At 40.6% G+C, this 16,072-nt stretch overlaps 1 protein-coding gene across 12 annotated transcripts in view; it reads left to right on the top strand.

The window, feature by feature from the left end:
• The window catches only part of LOC138922086 (uncharacterized), a 59,469-nt gene that overhangs the window by 3,895 nt on the left and 39,502 nt on the right, over nucleotides 1-16,072 (top strand). Inside the window, exon 3 of one of the 12 annotated variants that reach the window (XM_070258916.1) lies at nucleotides 11,591-15,298. The exons of the other annotated variants lie outside the window; for them this stretch is intronic. Within the exon in view, the coding sequence (XP_070115017.1) occupies nucleotides 11,591-12,113 (523 nt within the window). The 3' untranslated portion in view covers nucleotides 12,114-15,298. Of the gene's footprint in view, nucleotides 1-11,590; nucleotides 15,299-16,072 lie in introns of those variants that run through there. 12 annotated transcript variants of the gene reach the window in all.

Genomic DNA, 16,072 nt, shown 5'->3' with positions numbered 1-16,072 from the left:
TCATTTAAAATTAATGAAGTTTTTGAAAAGTCTTTGTGCTAGGCACAAAAAGTAAACCATCCCACTTCTTGTCCTTGTAATCTTCAGTAACCCCAGCAGTCAGTCCCAAGATACTGGCTGCAACAGAACATTTGTCAGTGCCAGAGGTGCACGGCGGAGTAATTAGGTTGGCCTGGAGAAGTCACAGAAAATATCACAGCAACGTGGAAGACCCATGGGAGTTCTCTGTGCGGATGTAGGAGGAGAGGGCTTTTTAGGCAAAGAGGGCAGCTTGTTGGAAGGCACACCTGGTTGAGAACCAGTCAGCAGCCTAATGTGGGTCTTAGCAGGGCCTAAAAGAGGGAGAAGCGCCGAAAGAGGACAAGGTTTAGTTTGTCAAGGGCTTTGAATTGAAGGCTGTGTGCTTTACTTGGTACTTTTTCCTATGGTCAAGTTGAAACCGTCAAAGCTGTCAGATCTCCCACCCTCTGGTGTTGTCCCTTTTCCTTAATAGGTACCATTCCCTTTCGCACAGCTATTCAGACACTGAATACTGTCCTCAGGGGCTGTGTGAGAAGCTCGCTTCAGTAACTGAGGCTTTTCTGTGGAGGCCCCATTAGAGGAGGCTCTCTCCCTGGAGCCACTGAGGCACGCGAGAGGCTGGAGTTGATGACGTTCCACATAAGGCAGTAGAAGTAGAGTACAGAGGATAGAGTGGAGAGACATTTTTGATGTGGAAAGGACAGGATTAAGGGCCAGTGAAGGAGGAGGTGAGAGAGGGAGGAACTAAGAATAGTTTAGAGCACTGATCTTTGTGTAGAGAGCTGGCAGACTAGCTCCATGGAAGCAGGTTTGGGAGAGGAGAGCAAGATGAATTTGTTTTTGGTTGTATTGAGTGTTTGATATCTGTAGGTCATCCAGGAAGAGATGCTGAGATTAGAAGTAAGGTAGAGACTGGAAATAAAGGCAATGAGTCCCTGGACCATTTGAGGTGGCTGGAGAGCACGCAGAATGAATGAAGTAGACCAGGGAGGAAGATCGAGGCTGGGCAGGGGAAAGAAAAATACAAATAGCTGGGATTTGAGCATGTTCCTTCTTAGTATATGCCCGATGACGTCTGCAGAGTTTATCATTCCCTTTTAAATAGCAGGGGTCAGAACAAAGAGGACCCGAAAGGCCAGGTATTTGCTTTATTGGTGATTGTGTTTCAGCTCTGTGTGCTTTATGTTTCTCCTGTTGTACGATCAGTGTCTGAGTTGGTGATCTCTAAGCAGACGTGGAACCGTGAAATAGCATATCTCAAATTGCAGTCCAAGTTAGGAAAAAAACACACGAGGGATTTGAAATAAAAGATTTCCAAGATTCTCAAAATTCTAGGACTTTTTATTAAGTCTTGAATATACATTGAGTTGACACCTTCACAAACACAAACCCCTTTAGATTAGGAAATGACGTGGGAACGACGTTACACATTAAAAAAATCGGTCATTATATATTTATTAAAATCCTGAGGAAAACTTCAGATTTATCTAGAGCATTTTAGTATCTTACGTTCCTTTTGTATAATGCAGTGAAAATATCCATTTTGTTAGTATTATGTAATTAAAACATAACTTCTATTAAATTTTAAGTCTCTAAGTGATAGAGTTTTTAAAAAAAAATATATTACATAGTTATTTTTTAAATATCCTCCTCCAGTGAGCAGATTTGACCTAGGCATTTGGAAAACTTGGCTCAGGTTGTTTTGTCCTGATAATTAACATTAATCTTTAAATAACTCTTTTGGCTTCAACATGGGGGAAGTTTATTAAAAGGGAAATGTCATTTGCTCTCTTTTAATGAATAAAACAAAACATAATAGCTGCCAAATTTTGTAGTATGTGCACAAAGATACTATATTATAGGGAATAGCCTGTGTTTTAGCAATGTATGATGTCCTACTGTTTTATTACTATTGAGTATGTGACAGTGACCGTCATTGCAAATATTTTAAATTTAAAACAATTTACGCCCTGCGGATAGATTATTGTGCAATAGCCATTTCTTTCTAAATGACGGTTAATGGATTTATCCTTTGAATACTATGTTTAGCATAATATAGCAGAACTAAAAGTAATGATCAAAAGACCAAGGTTAGCATGTGACGTTTCCTAAAGGCTTGAAATAACTTGGCGTTATGTATTAATAACATTCAGAAAACATAGTCATGCCTTAACATATTAATCTGCTTATATATTTCAGCTGAGGTGGTGATTTTTACTTTTGGCCGTCTTATAGAAAAGCTTTTTGAAAAGTTAACTTTCTCACATCAGCTGAAGTCTTTAAAAAATCTGATTAGTATTTTATAGAGAATACTTTCTTGCCTCTTTTGAATAATATAGGCTAATCATAGGCAGTAGCTTCATATATTGTTGGAAGAAGTGTAATTACAAAAATTAACTTGTCATACACCACAGCTCAGCAAAGTAACTTTCTTATAAGTCCATGGTCACAGTATGTTTTTGCAATTCAGCATCTGGCTCTGTGGGATATCGATGGCTTCTATGAAGAAAAGTACCAGGGTGAGCAATTAAATGCAAAATGACAGCATAAAATATGATCATTATGGTTATACAAAAGACGCATTTATGAATTTTGCAGATAACTGTCATTTTTCTGCTCATATTTTTCTGTTGCTTTGTTAGCTTAATAATTTTAGTACAATTTATTTTTTTCTTCTAAAAAATGAACACTGCCATTTTTATTATCCTGGCACTTGTTTATATGTCTTTTTTGTTTGTCAGTTTTGAAGATTAATGATAGTTGTTTCACTGTCTTTTGACACAATACTTTCAACTTGATTTCAAAATTGAAGAATTTAAAAAAATTGCATAGCAGTTGTATTATAAGAGTACCACTTCTTATGATGAGTAGTATTTTATCACGTGTGGTTTGGATAATAATCACCACCCGAAAGTAAGTTTTGCCAGTAGTTTCCTCGTAACATCACGTAGTGTTTTGAAGTATTTTTTATGGTATCAACTCTCTGATTTGGTCCAGGGTAAAACAGTGTTGACATGAGGAATCATATAGCAAAGTTGTTGTCTTTCTTTTGTCTCTTACTTGCAAAATGTATTCTACATGCAATGAAACTGCTGGACGTTGCGGAGAGGGAGTCACTCTGGAGGACTAAGTGTCCGTGTGACCTTTGGAGCATGCCATTGTGTGAAGCTCCGTAATGTTAACCTCCATTTTGTTAAGTTCCATTATGTTAACCCCTCTTGGCTCCTCTGCAGCCCTGCCTGTCTTTCCAGCCTTACCTTTCACTGCTGCCATTTTTGAAAACCTATGTGTTACCCAGTTGCTCTCGTTTTCTTTTACTTGTGCTTATAGTATCCCTGTCTCCCGAAATACAGTAGTCCCCCCTTATGTGGGGGGGATACGTTCTAAGACTCCCAGTGGGTGCTTGAAACTGCATAGTACTGAAGCCTGCATATACGTTTTTTCCGACATGTACACTGCTGTGATAAACTTAGAAATTGGGCAAAGTAAGAGAGTAACAGCAATAACTTCTGTTTGGCATATCCAGATTTCCAGCACGACTGCTCTTACACGTTGGGGAAATTATTAAATAAAATACGGGTGACTTGAACACCAGCACTGTGATACCTTGACAGGCGCTCTGATAACCAAGAGGGCTACTGAGTGACTGACAGGCGGGTATCGTGGATCCGGTGGAGAAAGGGATGATTCACGGCCCCGGTGAGAGGGAGCTAGATGGCACAAGATTTCATCACGCTACCTAGAATGGCGAGAAATTTAAAATTTGTGTATTGTTTATTTCTGGAATTTTCCATCGAATATTTTTAGACCTCTGCTGACTATAAGTAAGTGAAATTGCAGAAAGTGAAACCACAGGTAAGGGGGGGACCATTGTACTTTTTTTAGCCATTTGGTTAAATTCATCCTGAGCTTGAATGTGTGGTTGGAACTCTGTCCATTCTGTGAAGACTTTCTAATCTTAGCAGTCAACAGGAACTTCTTACTTTATGCTCTTGTGGCATATTTTGGGTGTCTGTTGTTATTATCAAAATATGCTTTGCAGATAGAGCATAGCTTAAGTTTTTTTTAATAAGTTTAAAAAAATCGTATTTACTGAAATCCTACTATATGCTGAGTACTGTGCTGGGTTCTGGGATGCTAGTGAAAGAGTTTATTTCTTCTGCTCAAGAAGGTCACATGCCAGTTGTAACGCAGAGTAGTAAGAACTGTGGTGGGGGCAGATGGGAATGTGCAGGCAGAGGGCTAATCCAGTGTCAGGGTTGGCAGTCTGGTTCTTGGAGGAGGCAGCAAGCCTGAGGCCTGAGGACAGCAGAGCACAGCCATGGAGCACGCGCAGGCCTTGCCCACCAGCCATAACTGCTTAGATGGCTTGGTGGATGGACCCGAATCATTGGGGACTTATGTCTCATGATGTTCTTGTTTTTTGTTTTTTTTTTTTTAAATTTAATCATTTTCGTGAGAACCTTTGAAAAAATTAATTTCCTAGTTTTCAACTTTTGGAACCTCTCCATAACCTGATTTAATATTGTCTCAGTGACTTAGGATTATTATTTTGTGCGTTGTCATGTTGGGCTCTAAGAAATCATGTCCTCTGGGCATTTTGACCCAGAGAAGGGTGTTTTTAAATATCTGAATGTTCCCTGATTACTTTTAATTTTTTCTGTCTGCTTTTTCTAGTTTTTCTTCCCTTTTCCCGTTTCACTGCTATCAGTGATCTTGTCTAGAGTAGCACAATTGCTCTCCATTATTTGCCATCGATAAGAAGCCAATGAATCAGGTTTATCAGTAAGTATCAGGAAGGGGTGATGGATCTGAGGAAGGAACTTAGAGACTCACCTTCAATCCCAGTACCTAAATTCAAACATCATCTCTTCAAATATGTTTTGCCGCTCCAAGCCCTTTTGGGCAGGTTTCTTACTTTTAGCTAAGGCTTGGTGGGTGATGTTGCTGCCTTGGTGAGTTTTTGATAGCTGAGGTGTTCGTGTTTCCCTGCATCACGATTCAGGTCATTTTGTTTTCGTTGCTCTCCTGATGTGGTCTAACTGTTTTGTCTGATTTCAGGAATGCTTTTAAATGGTTTATGTTTTAAGAATTAATAGACAAGGCTTATATTATCCATTTGTTCTTATATAACTTACTTCAATTATAGTATCAAAGCAGGCATTTTTTATTGTGATCAATTTTGAAGAAATTAGGTATATCAGTTTTATTTATTCATTATTAATTTCGTTAATAATCAAGTTCATGAATGATGAGTTTAGGAATCAGTGACACCCTCTGAATTAATTGCTTTGTTTATTTGGCAGTAAAGCAAAACTAGGACAGTATTATACATTTGCGATATGTTTCTATATTTAGATAGAGAGAGGTACTATCTGTTGTTATTAATGTTACTGTTATCTTTACCTTTTAAAAACAAATATATATACTAACAAACATGTCTGTGTGTGACTGAGAGAGAGAGTGTGTAAGTGTGTGTTTTTGTGTGTGTCCATACATATCTTTTAGCATTTCCAAATTGGCCCAGGTGATTCTAATCTAACCTTTCTGGTCAGAATTTTAAGTATGTAAAAATTCTGTATGAAAATGGTAATAAAAACGCAGTCATTCAGTTTCATAGTGCAATTACTTATTGTGACAATTCTTGTTCAGGAGGAGTCTGTTTCCACCAGCATTGTTTTGGACAGGGAGATGGCAAGTGTAGACTATACTCTTGAGTCTGTTAGGGAGTGACGCTTTTTCTACTGTAGTGCTGTAATAGCTTTACATTTTGTGATTCTGTGGGCTACGCAGACGTGATGTGTTCAAGATGAATCAGACGATAAAATTGACTTGTTTTCCATCTGATAGCTGGTACTGCTTTCAGCAGTAAAACTGAATTATTTCTACAGATCGAAAAACAATCTATGAGATATGAGGTCATTTTCCTTATATAGCCATAGTTAAATGATTTGTTTCTATGACTGGTTTTTATAGTATAACCTGTTAAGGTTTTATCCCCTTATGCTCAAGACAGATTTAAGACTTAAAACAGACAAATTAGAAGAAACAAAACTAGAGATTTTTTAAAAAGTGTAACTTGTTTACAGAGTTTCCTCACCATTTAAATTTTATTCTTTCCTTTTCAACAGGTGTATAATGCTTATTTGCTTTAAAACCCTTGTTCATTCACTCACTTATTCTTTTGTTTATTTTTTTGCTCAAAAACTTTATTGCAGAATAGTTTACATACAATAAACAGCATCTATATAAAGTGCACAATTTGATGGGTTTTGACAGTTCTATACACCTCTGAAGCCATCTACAGAATCAAGATAAAAGAACATTTCTCTTACCCCCTTAAGTATCCCCATGCCTCTTTGCAGCCCACCACCTCTTCCTGCCTGCCACAGGGAACCCGTGACCTGTTTTCTGTCACTGTAAATTAATTTGCTATATCTTGTCGTATGTGCTGTTGTCTGAGTCTTTGTGTGAACACGTGTTTTCATTTCTCTTGGGTAATTACCTAGGAGGGAAATGACTGGGGTAATGTGATGACTCTGTGTTTAACTTTTTAAGAAACTGCCATCGAGTCTTCTTTAATTTCTCTCAGTCGTGTTCTCTAGTCTTTAGTGCATAGGCCTTGCACATTTTTTGGTTAAATTTATTTTTGCACAATTTTAAATCAAATCGCATGCTGTTAATATTTAAAAGTGCAATTGATTTTTGTTTATTAACCTTTTATCCTTTGAATTTCCTAAATTCATTTAATTGTTCTAGTGTGGGCGTGTGTGTGTGTATGTGTGTATTTTGCATCCTGAGGATTTTCTATGTAAACGAGAATGGAAGTAGTTTTACTTGTATTTATCCGGTATTTATGCCTTCACTTCTTTGTTCCTCTTCACTTTTAGTAAGTCTTCTTCCTAAAATCTGTTCTTAGATCTGGCATTCATCTACCCACTGTGGCTGTCCTGTGGTTACAGATTGCATGAGAGTATCATTTCCAGGTTTTATATTTTGAATATATTTGTCTCTGAATGTTAATTGTGTCTTTTATGCTTAGCACATAGTTTTGATCTTTTAATACAATCTGATAATTCTTTTTAACTGTAGTGTTTATTAACATTTAATGTAATGTAGTTGGTTGGATTTATACTATTTTGCTCTTTATTATTCTGCGTCTCCTGTGTTTTCTTTGTCTGTTCCTCCTTTACTGCCTTATTCTGTGTTGACATGAATTCTGTCATCTTCTATTTATCTGGGAATGTCTTTACTGCCCCTTCATTATTAAAGTATAGTTTTGCTGGATATGTGATTCTTTATTGATGGTTTTTCTTTCAGCACTTTGACTGTATTATTATTCTGGCTTTCGGCCTCTGTTATTTCTTCTAAGTCAGCTCTTATTTGTATTTTTTTCTCCTCAGTGTGATGCAAAGTCACCTGTTGAACATGTAGCTGTTCCTTGTATGTGGTGGATTTGATTGCTTTCCAGATTTTCTTATTGTCTTTTTCTTTTTAGTAATTTGACTATGATGTTTGTAGGTGTGACTCTCTTCGTGTTTGTACTTATTCATGTTTGTTAAGCTTCTTGTATCTGTAGATCAATGTATTTCATCAAATTTAGAAAGTTTTCAGCTATTACGTTTTAAAATATTTCTTCTACCCCTTTCCCTCTTTTCTCTGTTATTGGGATTCTTACTGCACATTTGTTGAAATACTTCAAATTGTCCCATAGGTCTCTGAAGCTCTTTTCATTTTCCTTAAAGTTTTCTTTCATTTCCAATCTTCTGAGTCGATAATTAATATCATTCTATCTTTAATTTGACTGATTCTTTCCTCTGCCTTCTCAAATCTGCTGTTTTCCCATGTAATAATTTTTTCATTTCTCTTATAGTGCTTTTCATCTCTAGCATTTGTTTGGTTGTTTTTATCATTCTCATTTCCTTATTCGCATTCCCTATTTGTGGAATCACTGTTATTATATTTTTAAAAAATTTTTGAAAATTTGAAAGAGTTCTTAGAACCTCTTTACAGGAGATACTTGAAGACTTTCTCTGCTACATTGACATCTGGGCCAATTTTCCATTGACGTTTTTCTCTTCCTGAATCTGGACCATAGTTTATATTTTCTTATAAACACAGCTTATGATTTCTTTCTTTGTTGTTGTTGAAAATAAGACATTTTGTATAGTGTGATGTGGAAAGTTTGGATTTTGATGCACTTTTCTAGAATGTCTTTTTTTCCCTTAACTTGCATGGTCTTAAAAGCATAGAATTTTATCTCCCTGTGGTGTACAGACACTGATGTTTATGTTCAGTTTTTAAATGCTTGCTTACTTGTATTTTGCTTTACTCTCTGGGTGTTTCCCCTGTAAATGTAAGAATTAATGGTCACACAATGATTTGGGCAGAATTTGTAGTCAAACACCTTGAGCCCATTATGATCTTTGCCATCTGTCTTTCTGTTTGTGGGTGTACAGGGGGCACATTCAAAGTTTACCTAGTTACCAAGCCTCTGTTCTGGGGCTTTTACTGTCTACCACGTTCCCTCGAAGTTTCTTTGCTTAGTCAACCAGGCATGTGTGGGGAACTTCATCTGGTCCTTTTATTGGCCTTTCATTTATAGGATCTCCTTGCTGAGTTTCTTGCTAGTCTGACAGTTGCCCAGACTGGGCTCATACCTCTGTGGACCAATGTTGTGAGATTTCTTTGGTTGCTTCCCACCAACTTTGGTCCCTTCTGGCTGACAGAGCGATAGAGGTTTGCTGCCTGCTCCAAATAGCTTCCTCCCTCCACCACCTTAGCTCATAGCTCCTCTTTTTGTGCCAGTCATGTGTTGGTAGAGCTAGCATGCTCTCTCACCAAGTCGCGGGGATGGTAGTCTCCCAGGCAAGTGCTCCTTTCTCAGCCTCTTACCTAGGGCTTTGGATAAAGTGCATTTTCCACTCGTTGCCTGAATATGGTTTTCAGAATCATAAAATTGTTGCTTTTGACAGTCCTATGCAGTTTTATACTTGTATCTGCTGAGAAGGTTCACTGACTTCTTTATTTTGCCAAAGCTGGATATTCCTGAGTAAGCCGTTGTTTCTTCAGAAGTGTCTTCTGCTCCGTTTTCTTTCTCTCTCTCTCTTTTCCTCTGGGACTCTAGCTAATTAGTTATACATTAGACCTTTTGTAGTCCTCAGATAGGACCCTGAGAGTCTCTTTTCTTTTTTAAATTTATTTTTTATTTATTTTTCTGAGGAAGAGTGGCCCTGAGCTAATGTCTGTGCCATTCTTTCTCTATTGTGTATGTGGGATGCTGCCACAGCATGGCTTGATGATGGTGTTGTAAGTCCTCATGCGGGGTCTGAACTCATGAACCCTGAGCCGCTGAAGCAGAGTCCGTGAACTTAACCCCTACACCACCAGGCTGGCCCCTCTTTACTTTTTTTTTTAATTCTGTCTTTTTCCTTAGATTCTTTTTGTTAGATGATTGCTGTTGATCTGTCCTCAAACTCACTGATTCTTTACTTTGTCATTTCCATTTTGTTATTAAGCCCCTTTTTTTATTCTAAATATTTTATCTTTTGTTTCTGACATTAACATGTGGCTTTTTAAAGAATAATGTTTATTTCTTTGCTGAAATTTATTATTTTTTTTTCCATTTGTTTCAAACATATTTTCTTTACTTCACTTAATATTGTTGTAACAGCTACTGTATGGTTCTTTTAAAATAATTCCATCATTTTGACCATCATGTTTGCCATACATCTTTTTGCTTGAGATTTGGACACGGTTTTCTGACTCTTCCTAACTCAAGTAATTTTGGTCATTTTGAATTTTATGTTGTGTGGTCTCTGGATTTTGTTGTGTTGCTTTAAATATTGTTGGTGTTTTCATTTTAGCAGGCGGATGACTTGACTACGACCACATCGTTATCTGTCATGTCTGCAGTAGTCAGCCACTCCTATCTCATTCCTGGTGTTTAATTGCAATCTGCTTTCACTCTTGTTCATACATGGTTTATGTTTTCTGGGTTTATTCATAGATTCAGGTGTTCCTTTAGCTCTCTCCTTTATGGTATTTACTTCTTACTCTTCTGTGGCTATCATTGCATTCGGACACTTTCCCTCTGATCCAGAAGTACAACTGGTTTTTCCCTTGTGATTTAGCTGCCTGTCTTTCGTCAGTGGTCTCCGACCCTGGATATCCTCTGGGTAAAGCCTCCCAAAAGGGGAGGCGTGCTGGATTACCTTTTGACATTTGCTTGCTTTGGGCCTTGACTCCACACTAAAAACTTCCAGCTTTTGTTTAGTCTCCAGAGCCATCACATAGTTATTTTTTTAGTATTTTATCCAGACTTCGTAGCTGTTATTTGTGAAAGGTTTGGTTTGTTAGAAGCTTAGTATTTTGTACCAGAAGTATATGAAGTGAAAGAAAAAAAAACCAAACCTCTTTTTTTTTTTTTTCCAAATTGAGGAAGATCAGCCCTGAGCTAACATCTGCTGCCAATCCTCCTCTTTGTGCTGAGGAAGACTGGCCCTGAGCTAACATCTGTGCCCATCTTCCTCCACTTTATATGTGGGACACCTACCACAGCATGGCTTTTGCCAAGCGGTGCCATATTTGCACCCATGATCCAAACTGGCAAACCCTGGGCCGCCAAAGCAGAACGTGCACAGTTAACTGCTGCACCACCGGGCCAGCCCCCAAACCTCTTTAAAAATAGTTCTAAATTTTGTTGTCAAGGCATTATATGCTCGTTGTAGGAAATTGAGAGGAATTAATAAATTCTAATGAATCTGAAAAAAAATTACCCATATCCACTTTAATATTTTGATTTTTTGGGGGGGTATTACACAACTGAATGTGCTATGCATAATATTTTAAAATCTGCTTTTGGTTAAAATCATGTGAGAAGTGTTTTTCTTTGTCATTAGATATTCTTGGTAGATATTTTTATGGCAGTATAATACTTCGTATGCATGCATATGTTGGTTTATATGACCATTTTTTAATGCTTGTTACGTTGGTTGTTCAGTTTTTTACTTTTATATATGACCCTGTGGTGGACATCTTTTTGTATACATCATTGCAACCTTTTCATATTATTTTCTTAGGACAGGCCCCTAGAAGTAGACATACTGGGTTTCAAAGTGAATGATGAGGTTTTAAAGTTGTTCTTAGATACAACTGAATTGCTTTTCAGAAAGTCTGACCCATTTGACACTTGTGAGTGCTGTCCAGCTTACTGCACCTTCTAACCATTAGCATTAGATTTTTGGTATTTGCTCATTTAATGGATGGAAACTCTCATAATCTGCTTTTGGCAGTTTTTGATGAACTATTTTGGCCAAACTTCTTTATCTAATTTTTAAAAATTTACATCTCTCTGTTTTAAAATGATCCATTCATGTTCTATGCCTATTAAATGTATGTTTCAGTCTATTGTTTAAATAACTGCTTTTAAAACTATTTTAATGGTAGATGAGACAGAACCTAATTTTGTACCTGTAATACTATTAACTATGAAAACAGTTTTTTAGTATATCATTTCTTTTTGACTATCTCTTTGAATATCTTCATGTTTGCGTCTCCCCTTCCTTAGATTGACTCCTTCGGCTTTCCGTTTTCCTCTTGGGGAGGGGTGGGACTTCCGGTTTCATCTCCGGAAGACGACGAGCCGGAGGAGTCCGTCAGAGGGGCCAGCAGGAGCGATTCCGTCGGCAAACGGGGAAGTTATTTTCTGGCCGGGCCTGGGGGGAGGTTTGGAGGCGGGGACCGTCCAGCGTCTGCGCGGGGCCTGGGGGCGGTGGCTTGAGGGCTCGGGCCGGGCAGCTGGGCGCCGGGAGTCCCGCCAGGGCCCTAGGCTCTTCCTCCTCCCTCCTCGCCCCGCCTCCGCCCCTCCCCCGCTCGCCGGTCCCTCCCGGCGCCGCCCCGACTCGCCCAACACCCGCCCGCCGCCCGCGCGGCGTCGCAGCCGCCCTGCCCCCGCCGTCACCTGCTCGCTCCGCGAGCCGGGCTCCCGGGGACCCGGCGGGCCTCCGTTTCCCCGCGGGCCCGGGCTGTCGGCTCGGGAGCGGCTCCCCGGGCGCCCCACGCACCCCTGCACGCAGTCGGGGCGCTTCTGACCGCCTGGCTTCTCCGACTGGAACGCGGGCGCCCAGGCGGGGAGCTGCCCGGTGTGGGTTTCTAGTCCGGGCGGTGGTGTCCGTGGCTGCCCGCCCACGCCCTGTTTTCCCCAGCGCACCGATGCGCTGCTGCCACCCGCGCCTCCTTCGGTTGAGGATGCTGGTGCCCGAGAGCACCACGCCTGGAAGGGGACGGTCCTGGCCACTCAGGGTCCAGCTGCTCTCAGCAACTAGCGGGAGACCCCAGGCTGCCGCACGTCGCTGTTGGCAGCAGCGGGATCGTCCCTGGAGATACCCACCTCTTCCTAGTGGGCGAGCACGGCCTGAGTGTGCGTGCCCGCTTTCTGGAGCTTAGTCGGGGGGAGGTGGGTGCCAGGAGCTGCTGACCCCTGCGCTTGCGTTGAGTTTTGAATAGCCTGTTTATTGGGTTGGGGGGTTCTGGACTAGGACATCTTGGCAGGGTTGGCATCTGTGGACACATATGTAGGATTATTTTCTAGGTAATCATAGCCCGAATGGTGATTGTGTCGGGACTTTACAGTCCGTGCCGGTGGAACTAGTTACAGTATGCACCTGGTTTGCGGTGAAGCGTTAGTCCAGATGCAACACTGCCTGGGGAAGGTCACTAACACGTATTGATTAGAACATCGTTAGGAGAGCTCATTTGATGTATACTCTGTAGACTTCATGTAGCACGGCAGCCGTGTAGGGTCGGAATTACTAGTCCCTTTTCACAAACTGAGACTAAAGTTAAACAGTTTGACCAAAGTTAAGGTCAGGATTAGCGTCTCAAGTGTTTGTTACTCATTGTTTTTCAAGTTTGCTACATGTAAGGTTACTGACTCCTGCTGGCACGTCTGAAAAACACTGAGGCAAGGCTCTCTAGTAGCTGGTGTCTTCTTGCGTGACATGTAAGGCAGGTGTGATTATTACTGATAATACACTGGCTCCTGGTGCCTTTTTTAAAAAACCTGTTTATTTTGGAATAATCTCAGATTTGCAGAAAAGCTGTGAGATAGCACAGAGAGTTCCTCTTGTATTCAGCAAAGCAGAGTGGCTCCACTTGAGCAAACTGCTTCATGCCAGTCACCATTCTAGGTGCTGGAGAGAGTAACACGCTGCCCTAGATGATTTCAAGGTCTGGTGGAAGAGACAGATCCATAAACAAGTATAGTGCCTTTTGCTCAGTGCTGAAATGGAGAAAGGGGAGCACAGAGTAATTTATGTCTGACTGCCTGGGAAGGAGTGGCGCGAGCTTGCAGGATACAGCATTTGAGTTAGGTCTCAAGGATTAGTGGGTATTCACTTGATTGATGGGACATTTCTGCCCACATTCGTGCTACCTAGGTTTGTGTTCGAAGAGAACTCTCTAACCTTTATAAAACGGACTCTTCTTATTTGATTCTCCTCTCTCCCTCTTTCTCACATCTCCTCTGAGAGGTTTTTGTCATAGTTTCCACAGGCTGTGAGAAGAATCGCGGTTTATAAATCCATGACTAGGAGATGAAATTAAGCTGTGTTTCTTAGTAATGGAAGTATCTAGATCTGTACGTTTTAAAATTCTTTCTCTTTCATAGTTGCTGAGTACTTCAGTGGTCTGATCACACACGTTCTTTATGCGAGGTTGGAGCACAGTTCTTCTGAACTATGCCCACAGCAGAGGGGTATTTTGAGTGAGTGTGTTGGTCATTGTGGGCTGCTCTAGGAAAACACCATAACCCCAGGTGGCTGAAACAACAGTCATTTACTTCTCCCAGTTCTGGAGGTTAAGTCCAAGATGAAGGTGCTGATTCCTGGTGAGGGCTCTTCCTTGCTTACAGACAGCCACCTTCTTGCTGTGTCTTCACATGGCAGAGATGGAGAGAGAACTCTGGTCTCTCTTCGTCTTCTTCTAAAGACGCTGATCCCGTCTTGGAGACCCTACCGTTCTGACCTCATCTAAACCTAAGTACCTCTCAGAGACCTCATTTCCAAATACCATCACATTGGTGATTAGGGCTTCGGCATCAAAATTGTGTGTGTGTGTGGGGGGGGGGGTGCACAATTCAGTCTGTAGTAGGTGGGTTTCTTGGAATTTTTGTTATTATGAGGAATTGCTCCAAAATAGACTTGATAGAGAACTAAATAGGAAACTGTAAAATTAGCATTTATATGGCTTTTGCTACAGCAAAGTAGTAAACAGAATTTTATTTAAAATCAGAAGAAATTATTGTAGCTATGTTAACTCTGATTCAGAGGCTGGTGGATGCCAAGAAGAAATTTTAATTGTTTCATTTGGATGAAAGAGAGAGATACGTGGTGAAATACTGCAGTGGTGTTTTCACTTTTAGGCCTTATACAAATGAATGCTTTCATGGTTATCAAATTAGGGTGTAAGGACTGTGGTAGTGAGCTATTGCAGTTCCCTCACTGATCAGGAGGCTGAGCCCCACAGAAGCTGAGCGGCTAATGCATTGTAGAGGTGTTAGTGGCAGAGCAAGGATTGGAATCAGGCCTCCGGATTCACGGGGCCAGTCTTTCTGCTGTTCCATCAGTGGTTCTCAAACTGATGGTGCATCAGAGTCAGCTGGGGGGGCTTGTGAAAACGCAGATGCTGGGCTGGGTCTCTGAATCAGCAGGTCTGGACTGGGACTGAGAATTTGCATTTCTGACAAGTTCCTGGGTGATGTTAAAGCTGCTGACTCTGAGGGCACACTTTGAGAACCCCGGCCTTCTGTGATGTTGCCTTTGACCTCTTCTAAGAGGATAGTAAGTAAACGTCTGTGGGTTTATACCAGCTTGACCCTTCCTTGACGTTCAGAGAATCAAGTTCTTTAATTTTGTGTTGTGTACTGTAATGCACCAACAACATAATGATTAGATGGAAAAAAAGTACTAGAAATGGAGTATGTTTTAGAGTCATTTTGGCATCTTCAGGGATAATTTTTGGAGATAATTGTAGAGGTCAGAACCGCTTATGCTGAAGGGGATGCACTTGAGCTCCTAGCAGCAATCACACTAAAAAGGGTGCCGGTATTGATTGCTAGATTGTATGGGAGTGAAAAGTTCCTTCCAGTTTTGTTACTCTATGTTTTTCTTTCTCATTTTGTGTACTGAAATGTTCTTAATGTATCAAAATCTGATCAGGCCCCAGCACAGTTCCATGCCCATAGTAGATGTTAAATAAATATAAGTTGAATTGAATTAAAAAAGATTAATAGGGAAAATGAGGTAGATTATTTATCTGGAGAGACTTCAGTGCCCTAGGAAAGTTAGTCGGCTCTCTAGATTATCCCAATCACAGGTTTTTAGTGAATACTTACAGATTATTCTGGTTTACGCCTTATTTGCAATTACTGGGTTTTTTTTAGCACAATTATTGGAGGAGGTAGCATATTTTTTTTTTCCTTTTTCTCCCCAAAGCCCCCCAGGACATAGTTGTAGATTCTTCGTTGTAGGTCCTTCTAGTTGTGGCATGTGGGACACCACCTCAGCGTGGTTTGGTGAGCAGTGCCATGTCCACGCCCAGGATTCGAAGCAACGAAACACTGGGCCACCTGCAGTGGAGCGCACGAACTTAACCGCTCAGCCACAGGGCCAGCCCCGAGGAGGTAGCATATTTTTATGTAAGAGTTATTGAGTGATCCCCCATATCTCTTTATCATTCATGTGAAGTTACTTTTGCAAACATTTTACTTTGAAATAATTTTAGAAGTAGAAAAAAATGGCAAAATTAGCCCAGAGAATTCCTGTATACCTTAGAACCAGCGTCCCTTTGTTAGCCTCTTATGTAACCATAGTGCGGTTATTGAAACCAGGCAGTTGATAGAGTTAATCTAAAGTCTTTAGTCGGGGGGCTGGCCCCGTGGCCGAGCGGTTAAGTTCGCGCGCTCCGCTGCAGGCGGCCCAGTGTTTCGTTAGTTCGAATCCTGGGCGCGGACATGGCACTGCTCATCGAACCACGCTGAGGCAGCGTCCCA

The sequence above is a fragment of the Equus caballus genome, unplaced genomic scaffold, assembly GCF_041296265.1.
Source record: "Equus caballus isolate H_3958 breed thoroughbred unplaced genomic scaffold, TB-T2T haplotype2-0000448, whole genome shotgun sequence".
NCBI classification, from domain to species: domain Eukaryota; kingdom Metazoa; phylum Chordata; class Mammalia; order Perissodactyla; family Equidae; genus Equus; species Equus caballus.
The sequence above is the reverse complement of the archived record's forward strand: the minus strand, read 5'-3'. Positions and strand labels throughout refer to the sequence as shown.